This window comes from Halichondria panicea, chromosome 10 (genome assembly GCF_963675165.1).
Source record: "Halichondria panicea chromosome 10, odHalPani1.1, whole genome shotgun sequence".
NCBI classification, from domain to species: domain Eukaryota; kingdom Metazoa; phylum Porifera; class Demospongiae; order Suberitida; family Halichondriidae; genus Halichondria; species Halichondria panicea.
The window spans coordinates 3,954,567-3,967,788 of NC_087386.1; the positions used below are offsets into that span (position 1 = coordinate 3,954,567).

Genomic DNA, 13,222 nt, shown 5'->3' on the forward strand with positions numbered 1-13,222 from the left:
TTATGATTGGATGTTCATGGCGTTACATGTGACGATTGACAAAAGGCTCGCTTATGCTTTTTTGGCCAATTCTATTAACTTGCATTGCACCCAATGCAAGGGTCTAATTTTGCAGTGAAAACAATGCAACTAGTTGTAAGTGTTTTCACTGCAAAATTGTTGCTAGAATCCAATAGTTACCCGAGGTACGCATGGGCAGCCACAGTATAGTAGTTGTCTGGTTTATTTGTCTGTTTGCGACAAATGAATCTACTCACCTGGGTGCCATGGCGCTGTGTTTACAGTATGGATAGCCTTCACACAACAAGTTATTAGTTTTAATAGTGGCAGATTTCGATGTTAAAGCTTCGTTGTCGAATAAAAGCTAAGAAGCTTGAACTTGCATGTTGAGCTAGCTACACTGTACTGTGGCACTAATACTTACAGCTGAAGTGATCCCGTACCAGGAAAAGGGTCACTAAAGTAGAAAGCTAGAATTGTGACTGGTTTGGGGAGGCTTCTTTGCTGACTCTGGATATATATGGATCCTAGCACCAAGCCGAAGGAGCCATACTTCTGTAAGACTCCAGGTTTCTTTGCTGTGATCCTCATGTCTCTAAAAGGTTCAGTATGCCTCTTGAGTTTACTCTGGTTTTGCTAGGCAGCTAGCATACATACACTACTGTACATGCACTGGATTATATCACTCAGTCTCTTCTGGTTTCTTTATGATCATGTGGTGCACCAGTCGAGGTTTGCACTTTAGTGCTCTAGTTCTAACATGAATGATAGGAAGAGTTATTATGCCTCGGTGCGCATGCGCAAACGAAGTATACGGTAGCGATAGTGTGTTCGTGTGTGTGTATCTGTGTGTGTCTGTCTGTCTGTGTAGACTGCTACAGCTGCTCAAGGATCAATGAAATGCAAGTAAGCGTTTCTATAGGCTTCTAGCCTGGATTTAAATTTGTGGATGTGCAAAATAATGCTTCGTTCTCAAGTTATACCTAGATTTGCTTACTTGGAATGCCATGGCAGCCTTTTCAGAAGAGTGCGTAGAAAAACTTGTCCATGGAGTGTTGCTACTCTACTTAGTAGTTAGCTCCACACTAGCCTCCTTCACCGGCCTTCAGTGAAGTGCAGCCTGGGATCAAAGCTAGCTCTGCACTAGAACGCTAGCTATTGGTAGCTGTAAGAGTGAGAAGAGAGCTGCGAGAAGACTGCTGCAACGCTCTGCTGATGCAGCCATTCATTTTAGACTTGGACTTTTGGCATCGATCGTTTTTAATAATAATCATGGTCGATCATTACCCACTCTCTGTGATTCTGGATTCTGCCTGCCATGCAGCAAAATTTATCATCATGATAATTATAATGTGTGTATAAACTATTGCTATATAATAGCTAGTAGCTTAGCTTTAACACCTCCACCGAGGCATCAGCACCCGCCATGCTTTCATTGTACTTAAGCTGTACACACCACACATCTCAATTTGTATACATGCATAAATTATAAGTGCATGTATGCCGTCGACCGATTCAGATAAATTATAATAATACATGTATAGAAGAAGTTTGTAAACATACATAATTATACATACCTTGTACTTTGGATCAAAGCTGACCACAATATTCACATCTTTGTATTCCACTGGTTTGGACATGAACTCGAAGATGGCATGTTGAGAGGACTTCCATCCTTCCGTCAGAATTCTTCTCTCAATCACAGTGAATCGTCTGTGAAATGAGCACGTGCATGCAGTTTCGTATATACTTTAAACTGAGTCAAAAAGTCATGTCACGAGCTAGTAACCTAAATATAGAAAACGTGTCAGTAATAACTTACCTATCAGTAACAAGAACAAACTTTGGTGGGCTTTTCGAAATCTCTACATGCCCAAAATAGAAATCAGTTTCGACGTAATTGCCTTCATCAAGCCCCTATACAAAAAGACATCTGTTCACGTACGTTCAGTGTATACACGTAATAAAACATTAATGACATGCACATACTGGCACTACAATTATAATTATAATTATATACTTAAACATTCTTATACCACAAGTAAAGCTGTTCCTATTGCTTTATGCGGAGAGAAGGGCGTCACAACCTGCAAGAGTACGATATAGTTACATCATTATAACAAGTGAAATTCGTTAACAGAAGCAAAAGTGTTAACGTATAAACGGCTCATATACATGTACATGTAGGTAATAAATTTAGTATGTATGTATTTTATGGCTAACTTACAGCATTCCTCCCTATAAATCTTGGTGGTCGTATATCTGTGATCTCGAAGTTACCAATCTGTGTTTTCCTGTATAGTGTAGACAATCAGTTAAATGCAGCGACTATATATCATTTTACCTTGTGACAAAGTTAAGTGTTCCACTGGCCAGATCCACAAGCCCGCCTGTGGGCCTGGTGATTAGTCCCACCAGACCACGTCCAGTGCCTTTCAATAAGCCAACGGCCCCTTCTTTCTGAAGCCCTGAAGGACAAAGAGTTTTAACAACATGTTGTGAGGAGGTGACTATTCACCTTTGACGGGTTGAGTCACCACTCCGGTTATACCTTCAAACAAATTCTGTGTGATTGTACTCTTAACTGCAACTGCATGAGCTTATGACCAACTAACCTTAGCAAAGCCTCCCAACTTGCTTCCTATTTTGGGTGGTTTTGCTTTCTGCTGTTGCCTCTTGTTGATGAATTCGTTGTCAAAGGTGAGTTTAGCAAATACATCTCCCACAGCACCAGTGATGCGAGCACTTGCTCCTGTGATGCCACCTACAAGGAAAAGAATGTTTGAAGCTCTTAATTTTGAAACATCAAGGCATACAATTATTTACCTACTACTCCAGCACCAAAGAAGCTTCTCAGACCCAGGCCGAGACCTTCAAAGAATTCTTCTGGACCAAGGACACTTCCCTAAAAACAAACACTCACACTAGTCACATATCCATGCATGCATTTAGAACACATGCACACCTGACAACCAGATGTATGAAATTATACATGTATATTGATCAGTAAAGCATACAGTAATAAACGAAACTCCCACTATAAACTGAAACAAAATAACACAATCGTAGATTTGTAAGCCTAAAATCTACCGATACATGTACATAGAAATTATTAAATACCGTAATACTACTACTAGAATGTTTTGCGAGCATCAAACATTTGTGAACTTTGCGAGGGTTGATCAATTCGCAACAATAAAATTCGAAAAACCTAAATAATACACACGATCCTTGCCAGAATGCAATAGTTAGATCGCAAAGGGTCAAATTTTCTGCTGATTTGGCTCATTCGCAAAGGTTTTTCACCCGCAAAATATTCTAGTAATACGGTAGATTATACACCTACATAGAAAGAGAGTACCGTATATGCTCGATCAGAGGCCGCTCTTGTATAAAGGCCGCACTCAAATAATAGCCTCCCTTGCGAAACATTTAGTAGCCGCTCTCAAATAGTAGTCTCAGTGAACTTTGACTCTAGCATTTCTGCACGTGGCAGCCAAAACAAATTATTAATACTAGCAGCTAGCTGTACGTAGCTACTAGGTACAGGTAACAGCTTTTTAGTGCTTCACAAAGACTTTTTCATGGCAGAGTTCAAGTTTATGCAGGTGAAAATAACTTTTGATGACAAATTAAAGGTTGTTGAATTAGCTGGAGCTAATAAACGCCGTTCTTGAACAGTGGCCTCTCTTGAATTGTAGCCTCTTCTTCCAAACATTTAGTAGCCGCGGCTCCTGATCAAGCATATACGGTACTATATACATGTACTTTATACCTTGATAGGTTCATAGAAGAGGTCGATGGCACCATCCACAACACCCCTCACCACAGACACTGGATTACCGAGCACATCCAAGCCAAAAATGAGAGTGTGCAGTTGAAAGAGGAGCTGGTTACGATAGTGCTTCAGGAGAAGATTGGTCAGCCCACGACCAGTTTGGGGTTGGTACTCAAGATGAAAGACACTAAATCTGTAATGAAGTGTGCGTGCATGTTCATCATGCTTTGATGCGAGCCAACAATTGAACACGTTTATGAGGGACAGTCTAAACAGTAATTGCAAATACATGTAACTAGAATTTCTACATATACATGTATAGATAACTACACTGGAACAACAGTGAAAGCAAAAGGCATTCAAAAAGCATGCAATAGCAATGCGCTTTGAATGCTATACGCACTTCATTTCAGTTTCTTGGACAGAGGTAAGAATGACTCCAATAGAGTGGAGAAAAAGCTCAAGGAACCTGTCTCCAGTAGTGATTTCGTTCTCAGCCTTGTTCTGACCCACACTGCGGATGTTAAAACTCAGGGACACCTGTATAGACGAAAAGTAAGTTACAACCATCACAGTACAGTTTGCTAATCCTGTATGCACAAGCATTGTGCAGACATCAATCATAATTGTAAGACCTTTATAGGAGCCAAGTGTAGAACATCAAAGAAGCTCCTGCTTATATTGAAATCCTCTGCAAGCTAAAAATTATGAAAAGAGACGAGTAATGTATAGAGTCACTACTTTCCCTATGCAGCTACCTGTATATTGACAACTCACCTCAGGTACTACAGTTTCCTTAAGAGACTTTCCCACGTACTCAATATCACCTTCGACATACTCAGCCTGTAATTGTGAATTACAAAATGGAAATGCAAATCACACCAACAGCTATACTGACACTGAAGATTTTTCTCATATACAACATTTAGTATACATGTACATACTTGGAAAAGTGGATCACTTCCATTCAGAGCGAAGAATTCAACGAGAGAGAGAATGAATCCCAGATCCACATTCACTGCCATTTTTTGAATCAGCACATGAACGTACCTGCATGTACATAACATTTTACACATGTATGACAGTTATTACATGTACCGTATTTACTAGAATGTTTTGCGAGTATCAACATAATTATGCGAAATTTGATCAATTCGCAACAATAAAATCGCAAAACCTAAATTAGTACTAGTAAATACACACGATCCTTGCAATAGTTAGCTCGCAAAGGGTCAATTTTTCTGCTGATTTGGCTCATTCGCAAAGGTTTTTTATCCGCAAAATATTCTAGTAATACGGTACATGTACATCAAGTGTGCACAATTGTGCACACAAACAGTATCATGTCAATTAATCTCAGTATATACACTGATCAAGCTTACTTAAAGTGGTATCCATTTGATTGGTCATTCTTCCTCAAGATAATACTGGCTTCAATGAAAGGCTTGGGCTCTAAGATGATAAAACACAATTAAATACACTGAACGCAAAAGAGAGAATCCTTCACAAACATGCACATAATAATTATTTATGATCAATGGTAAACAGATATGCGTCCTCTAAAGAATAGAGGAACAATTGTAACAAAGCTCACCGGTTGTCGAGGCAACAGTCGGGGGTGGTGGTAGGGGGTACAGCACTTGTGGGTACACAGAAAATGGCAGCTGGTTATCCATCTGCATACATTAATTTGTATAAAATAATCTGCAACACCAAAAAGTAAAACAAAAGACATAAAATTGTGGCTACCTGAACATAGCCAATCTTCGCATGCACAGAGTAGTCTTTCTCTGAGAGCGAGAACTTGACAAAAAGCCCATCATGATTGGTTCTTCTCAGCTTGCCTTTGATCGGACTGTACATCTCCATGGTCTCCATGTTTACCTGGATACAAAAATGTCAAAATACGCTAGATTTACGTTTTTACAAAGAATGATACACTGTACACATACAGTCAGGTGAAAAATCATGGTGTAGGCCGTTAGTAGCATTTAACATTAACTTTTCTGTTTCGTATAATAGACCTGACCATTCTACTGATTTTCTGGCTATGTTTATTATTGTACGCTAGCTCTAGCTGTATTATTACCGTCAGGTTTTTCTGTTTAATGTCCATCTCTTTTGCTTGATATGCCTGTTCTAGTATTTCAATGAGAGAAGTGTTGACAGTTTTCCACCGTCCCTTGCCCTTGTCGATCTGCCATATGAACCCTGACCTGTAAAAGCAGAGTCAATGTGTGATTATTATAGTTGATAGGGGAGAAGGAAACACTACTGGACATGCAAAAGCAATGTATTACCGAGGGTCTTTTCAAGATACACGTACGTATACTAAGGGATTTGCTTTGGTTGAGCTTTATTATTACAATTACATGTGTATGCTTTCTAGCTCATACTCACTGAGTGATAGCAATGTATGCCAGTTCCCTTCTCTTGTCATTGTCAACCAGAGAGAGGCCGATGGATCTGAAGGACAAGGAAGCCTCGAACAATGGTACTGAGTAAGAGTTCTCTGCTCTGATACGCTCCAGCACACCCTCATCGGGGGTGAAAATGATGACTCTCTGGAGGCCGTCAATAAACGACTTCCAATAGCCCCTGAATAAAACACATTGATATAAACATGCCCGACAAGTCATAGCTAGATTCAGCAAAAGCTCAATTTTCAAAAGCTCAATTTCAAGGCATCTAAATTAATGTTGGCAATAATATTTAAGGGATCTTAAATTATGATGCTCTTTTTAAAGAAAACACATTCACTCCTATATTGTACAGTCATGTATCCACTCTATCGGCCTTCTCTCTCCATAAGCTTCCTGTGTTGACTACCTACCTGTTTGCCCCTCTGCCCCCTTGGAGAGAAGCACTGCTGGACGAGCTGAATGAGCTGAACACGCTGCTGCTATCAATGGAGCCAGTGTCTTCTTCATCGTCTTGCGGGGAGACCAGCTGCTCGGAGAGGTTCTCGTCTATATCTATCCACGCGTCCCCTACACCTGTAATATACATTGTAAGTTAAAGCATAAAGTTAAAGCATAAAGCTAGGCACTACTATGATTATTCGACTACTATGATTATTCGACTAGCCCAATGCAAGGCAACATAAAATTAATAAGAACTTGTTATCATGACCAGCCAAAAAGTGCCAAACTTTTGAGATTTATGAATCACAGGATTCTTTAAAGCGATGTAACTAACAATGTATAAGCAAATAGATACATTAAGTTATGTGCAATCGTCTCACAGGCGATACCTTTAACAGGTGGCGGGGTAGTGGCACTTGACAGTGACTGCTTACTTCCCTTCCTGAATATTCCAGAGGTGATGCTGCTAGTGGAAGCTTGGCCAAGGAACTTGAAGTTGTAAGATTGCTGGGAGTCCTGTACACGTGCAACAAATGGAACACGATTGTAGCAAGATTGTAGTTAATACAACACACACGATTTTTACTGCAAAAACATGTACAAGAGTATTTGCAACATTGCTAAATAATTATTATGTGCAGCCACATTAATCATGTATACGGTACTCTAAGTGTAGTGCTTATATACTAACATTGGAATACATGGCTGATATATGTTAAACAATAACTATGGACTACGACGGAACGTTGAAAAGCATAATTATGTGTAATACTGCATGGTCTTTGATATACATGGATGTACGTCTGTACACATGTACCTTGTTAACATCGATGGGCTTGCAGTTGGTGACCTTGGCTACTCCTGGAAAGTTCCATCTGATGGCCTTCTTACCTGAAGGGTCATCCCAAGTGAAGTACATCATCTCTCTCGGCTGAAGAGTGTGCACTATGGCCAGGGGACTCCTGTATGAGATGGAAATACACACTACAGTAAATACCAATCACATGAGTAAAATTGAGCACAATAATGTACCGGTACGTACTTTGTGTCTTGTTTAAACTGAAGAGTGATGTCAGTGAAGTGATTGATGATCTGCACTGGGACACAGCCGGGATAGTAGGGGCTGAAGGTAACCACAGTGGCAGATTCTGACTCCTGCACCTCCAGACACAGGGCAGACACCTAATGGATAAACCAGTTCACAGATACATGTACATCATTATGTGTCATAACAAAAAGCATGCATGGGCCCCATTGAGTCCACTACCTACACATGTAAGAATTTGAGGGCATGAAGCTCTATAGTACATGCATGTATGTGTAAACTATACGACAGCATACATGTACATGTAAAATGTGTGCAACATGTGTGTGGCCAACATGATAGCCACGTACCTCACTGTTTCTAGTGTATTCTATGACTGTGAAGTCGGAACACTGATAATTGAAGGGGGCAGAGCAAGCCTCCCCCTTTTCACTGTTGGCCACCACGGCGACCAACTTATTGTTGGAGGTAAGGGGCCAGAAGGGAATGACCTCCTCAGGAGGTATGGTGGTCTTATTTGCGGGGGTGCTCTCCTCGTACACTTGCAGTGAGACCTATACAGGATGAATTATTACGTGAAACTATAAAATATTAATGTATAGTGTACGTATTAATTGCAGTCTTTACTTAATGTACTGTACATGATAAAAGAATAGATGCATGTACAATACCTTTGTCTCATTCACGAGTAGGTAGTAGGGAGTCACAATGACCAACTTGGTGAGAGTGAACTGGGATAGCCGGATCTCAACCCCAAACTGTGTGCATGGGACGAGATGACAACGGGTCATAATTATTTGCGAGGGATAAACACAACCACGACAAAGGTCTACCTTGCATATATAATTAAGCCGCACCGACATTATAAGTAGTACCTTATAGTTCTGATCTCCCAGTTTGCTAGAGAAATTTCCACTACTGCCAATGGCGTTCAAAGAGAAGTACTTGGAGGGCTCTGTCTGACTACTATTGGCCGTGACAGCACACAGTTGGATCTACATGAAACATTTGACAGGATTTCGGAAATTCTCTAGTCACGAAATAAATAAGACTTCCAACCTTATAGAGCACGTTCACAATTTATACCAACCTTGTTCTTTTTGTTGCTTGTGGACAAGAGGACAATCTCATTGCCTACTGGGTGATTAGTGGAGGCCTTGTCTCCTTCCTAAGTTGAAAAATCAAGTATACTTGAATTCATAAATGAGATATAATTATATAATATAATATAATACTATGCTGAAAAGTCTAGGTACCTTGTAGATTAGAATGAGGTCTGTCTTGTTGACCATCCAGAAGGGACAGAACACTCCCAGCTTAAGGTACGACTCATCCTCAATATGTACAGTTAACTCCTATAAAACAGACAGTATGCATAATAATTATATTGTAGATACAATGTGTTTGGCAGACTAGAGGCAATTATACATACATGTATGTAAAAGACTAAGTCCGTAAATGTTAGCACACTCTGAAACCATACCACAAATCGAATAGTAGTTTTTAGCCTACACGACTGTTGGAGAACACATGCACATTAAGATACCTGCATGTATATTATAATATATATACCTTCCACAGTTATTGACCTACACATGCACTGTACGCAGGAGTGCACCCAGGATAATGGGTCAGGGGGGCAAATAGGGAATAATTATAAACTACATATTAGGGGGGACGAAGCTCCCTGTATGCTAAAGTAGGGGGTCCGGATATTTGAGGGCCTTAGATCACTTGTGGAACAATTTCAGCTCACTGACAATGCCACAAGTCATCATAATTATAGCAGTAACCAAATTACCCCCCTCCCCCCCTCCCCCTAAATGCAGCCCGGACATGGCTACACACTAACTCTCACCACACATGTGTCCTTGTCAGAAACGTAGAAGTTGATGTAACTGGACTGACGCTTCAACATAAACTTCCCTTGGAGACTGGAGCCTTTTTTCTACACAAAGTAAACGTGTGTGTATCATAATTATTGTGTTGTGCATCATATTGTAACGGTTGCATGGGGACTAGAGCATCAACTATCCAAACCAACATTAGCACGCACAAATCAGCCATTATGCAATTCATGTAGTCATAAAAGAACAGTCACAGTAACTGTACATAATTATGTTTCTCTTACTCAACCGACTCACCCTGTTGACCATGGCCGACATCTCCTGCTCCTTGTCCAGGTTGATATAGTGCATGTGATCACTCTTTCCAGGCTCAATACAGTGAGAGGGGTAGTCCTGAAAAACACATTATCCAACAAATATACACTCGTCATTGAATAAAAGTAAAGTACTACATGTACCTAACTATAAATTCATATACATGTGCTTAAAAACTGTAACACGTACGTACTTACAGACACATACATGACAATATGAACTGTACATGTACAATAACCTACATGTATCTACTCGTTCACTATGATGTAATACAACTAACAAGATAGAGGTCAAAGGGCAGGAGGTTATGAACTACGAGAGGAGGATGTAGATGGAAGATGTGATGAGCAAAATCATCCTGTGGCAATTGCCTCTTGATCTTATAACACTCCTCAGTGCGGTTCACACGGATGTAGTACGGGTCAGACGAGGAGAGGACACACTTGAGGTTAACCTTGTCTCCATGTTTAGACTTCTTCCAGGAAAGAGGTGGACCCTGAGACTGAAACCTGCGTGTGCGTGTGTGTGTGTGTGTGTGTGTGTGGGGGGGGGGGGTGGTGGATGAGATTGTAGTCATCTCAAAACTGACAAAGGACAGATGCACACATAGTATCACTGAAGAAGTCAATAGCTTAAGCACACAGAAGTACGTGTAAAATAATTTTATAAAAACACGTGTGAGGTTATGAACTACATGTACGAGAGGAGGAACTAAAGAGTAAAGAGATCAATGGAAACAAAATAAGACCAAAATTCAAAACTAGGATCGTAGCCACCAATAAGCTGATCCTAAATTCCCGAGGCTCACCTGGGTTGGTTGGTGTATATTTTAGTGAATCACACTACAGTACTACATGTACATGCATTCTACTCTAGTATAGTGTCGTATGGCGGCCTGTCTTTACGTACATGTACATGTATATCAAACACCAACCCGGCTCACCCGAATCCTGATGGTCTGACGTAATACTCTGAGTTGGCTGCACGATGGAGGGGCACCGAGAATGTGTCGTTGGGTTTGAGTACTTTCAGCACTTTGGATGAACTCTCACCGTTGTCAGGGTTGACTAGCAACACATCTACAGCTATTAGCAGCTGATTATTGAACTGCAGATTGAAATTATGTAATAGCACAGTAGTGAGTATTCAGCTTAGCATAATTATATGTATTATACATGTACCACTGTACACATGCACTCTGTACTCTAAACCCCACATATCGACTGTGTGCATATTACTAACCTGAACAGAGGACCTGGCAGTGATAGTTTTCTTCTCTCCTGTTACAGCGACCTCAATAACTAACCCATACGTAGTCAAGGAACTAAATTCCTGAATGGAGGACATCAAAGTGAATAGCAAGAGCATGAAGTATATGTACGTATAACAATAATTTCTTACTGTTTTAGGGATGAGAGTATAGTAAAACTCTCCTGGATTGTCGAGAGCAATGTTCTTGATGGGACGAAACTTGTTTCCAACCTGAAATGAAAATGTATCATAACATTGTTAATTTGATGATAAACAACTCGAAACCAGGCAGTGGTAAAGGTCATCATAATATTTTAATTTAATGGTGTGGGTAACCATTTTCAAAACTATATAATAGGAACAGCCTCCGAGTCAATAAGCCACCCACACGCCCACTCACAGAGATATCAACAGCTGGAGTCTCACGCTTCCTCTGGGTGACAAGAGAGGCATACGATCTCTTCCTTACATTTTTCTTGAAGTGCACATCCACACTCTCACCACAATTCAGCTTAGAGAACTCTGCCCTCTCTCGAAACTGTGACAGTACAACATACACGTACATTTAATGGTCGATATTATAGTCAAAAGTGTTGTTTTAGAGATACTTATCCTGTTCTTTTTACATGTACATTCATAGGCTTATGGTTATAGAAACTATAAGCAACATGATGGAACGTTTCATGGGAACTGCATACCTTCAATGTTGGGCCTGGTTGTACAAACAGCACAACGTCTTCACCAAGCTGCAAAGAAGGGAAAATTGGATTTAAATGTACGATGAACACTTTCACAATTGCAAAATATTATATTGCTCAAACATTGTACTTTTATTTGACAACCCACTTACAAGTGAACTGTAGAAGAATATGCATGCAGGAGTTAGCTTCCAACTCAACACCTACCTTGTTGACCAGCGTGAATGGAGCCCCAGTCAGCGAGTCCACATTGACACTTCCCTGGACCTGCTTTCCATACTCCCTGGAGCACGACTACACACACACACACACAGATGGTGCATAAATGACAAACAACCATCACAACTTCAAATGTATAGGGTACGAGAAAGCCAGAGGATGTATACGATATAAAAGTAACATTATTGCATGCATGAAATATGTTTAGGATTCTACAAGGCTGAAAATATACGGTATTATACATACTTCTACTAGAGTTTTGATGAGTTGTAAAGATGTCTTAGTGAGAGTGACTTGGAGTGGCAACACGGATGCCAGCTCCAGTGAGAACTGAGGCTTCTCTTCCGGGGCATCGCCAGCAACACTCACTTCAAGGCCACTGGAAGACTTCTTATCCATCTACAAATATAATACATAAACTAAAAGAGTCAATTTCTGTCAGTTGTACAGTACGCACACAGTTTATGAACACAACTACATTTAGATATCGAGCTCTGAACGACTTTAGTAGACCATCGATACATACTGATCAGACCAGCTCGTAAGTTTAAAATACATGTACAGGTGTACTGTATGTACACGCATGTACATGTACGTACATGTACTCCCTACACCATCCAGTCAGCAGAGTTTGAATTTTGAATGCAAATATTTTTTTCTGCATATATAGACACGTACATGTTAATGCTTCAACATTATTTTATCTACAATGTATGTTGTTGACATCCATCTCATCACATGGGCTCACCTTGACGCTGAGGTCCCAGAGCCTCTGCTTGCCCTCATTGTCTGTCTCGAGTGGCTCGATGAGTGGCTCCCACACGGACACCATCTGATTGTAGTAGGACGCCTCACACTGTAGATCACCAGCCAGGGAAAGCTGCAGAAGGAAACTAAGTAAGTCAAGTACATTGACGAAAACAACACGAAGTTATGCACATGTACGTACACTGAAAAAACCCATGTATTATTTTGTGACATTTTAGGGGTATACATACATGTAGATCAGAAACCTAATTCCAGTTGAAACATTGATCCTCTCTAGCCACCTACTTACCTCCCCAGTCCATTCGAAGAGTTGCAGTACAGCGGAGACTGTCAGTGCAAGCACCGGGTAACCAGGGGAATTTTCCACACTCTCACTCTCCAGGTACACCTCCACTGACTCTATGGTCACAGTTAACTGTGCGTGAGGAGGGAAGAGT

The 13,222-nt window shown here is 40.5% G+C and overlaps 1 protein-coding gene across 1 annotated transcript in view; it reads right to left on the reverse strand.

The window, feature by feature from the left end:
- LOC135342954 (intermembrane lipid transfer protein VPS13C-like) overlaps positions 1–13,222 on the reverse strand; it is a 40,047-nt gene that overhangs the window by 331 nt on the left and 26,494 nt on the right. The window contains exons 56-94 of the mRNA XM_064539846.1: positions 13,075–13,200; positions 12,766–12,897; positions 12,264–12,416; positions 12,006–12,092; positions 11,799–11,846; positions 11,501–11,638; positions 11,251–11,331; positions 11,092–11,181; positions 10,793–10,956; positions 10,130–10,358; positions 9,832–9,927; positions 9,546–9,635; positions 8,944–9,042; positions 8,778–8,855; positions 8,563–8,682; positions 8,359–8,445; positions 8,038–8,241; positions 7,685–7,824; positions 7,460–7,604; positions 7,032–7,158; positions 6,612–6,774; positions 6,179–6,376; positions 5,868–5,994; positions 5,528–5,662; positions 5,373–5,454; positions 5,161–5,230; positions 4,723–4,828; positions 4,556–4,621; positions 4,414–4,476; positions 4,182–4,318; positions 3,776–3,971; positions 2,827–2,905; positions 2,616–2,764; positions 2,519–2,564; positions 2,345–2,468; positions 2,228–2,294; positions 2,037–2,087; positions 1,823–1,917; positions 1,578–1,713 (exon numbers count right to left, since the gene is read on the reverse strand). Coding sequence (XP_064395916.1) covers positions 1,578–1,713; positions 1,823–1,917; positions 2,037–2,087; positions 2,228–2,294; positions 2,345–2,468; positions 2,519–2,564; positions 2,616–2,764; positions 2,827–2,905; positions 3,776–3,971; positions 4,182–4,318; positions 4,414–4,476; positions 4,556–4,621; positions 4,723–4,828; positions 5,161–5,230; positions 5,373–5,454; positions 5,528–5,662; positions 5,868–5,994; positions 6,179–6,376; positions 6,612–6,774; positions 7,032–7,158; positions 7,460–7,604; positions 7,685–7,824; positions 8,038–8,241; positions 8,359–8,445; positions 8,563–8,682; positions 8,778–8,855; positions 8,944–9,042; positions 9,546–9,635; positions 9,832–9,927; positions 10,130–10,358; positions 10,793–10,956; positions 11,092–11,181; positions 11,251–11,331; positions 11,501–11,638; positions 11,799–11,846; positions 12,006–12,092; positions 12,264–12,416; positions 12,766–12,897; positions 13,075–13,200 — 4,524 coding nt within the window. The remainder of the gene's footprint in view (positions 1–1,577; positions 1,714–1,822; positions 1,918–2,036; positions 2,088–2,227; positions 2,295–2,344; positions 2,469–2,518; positions 2,565–2,615; positions 2,765–2,826; positions 2,906–3,775; positions 3,972–4,181; positions 4,319–4,413; positions 4,477–4,555; positions 4,622–4,722; positions 4,829–5,160; positions 5,231–5,372; positions 5,455–5,527; positions 5,663–5,867; positions 5,995–6,178; positions 6,377–6,611; positions 6,775–7,031; positions 7,159–7,459; positions 7,605–7,684; positions 7,825–8,037; positions 8,242–8,358; positions 8,446–8,562; positions 8,683–8,777; positions 8,856–8,943; positions 9,043–9,545; positions 9,636–9,831; positions 9,928–10,129; positions 10,359–10,792; positions 10,957–11,091; positions 11,182–11,250; positions 11,332–11,500; positions 11,639–11,798; positions 11,847–12,005; positions 12,093–12,263; positions 12,417–12,765; positions 12,898–13,074; positions 13,201–13,222) is intronic.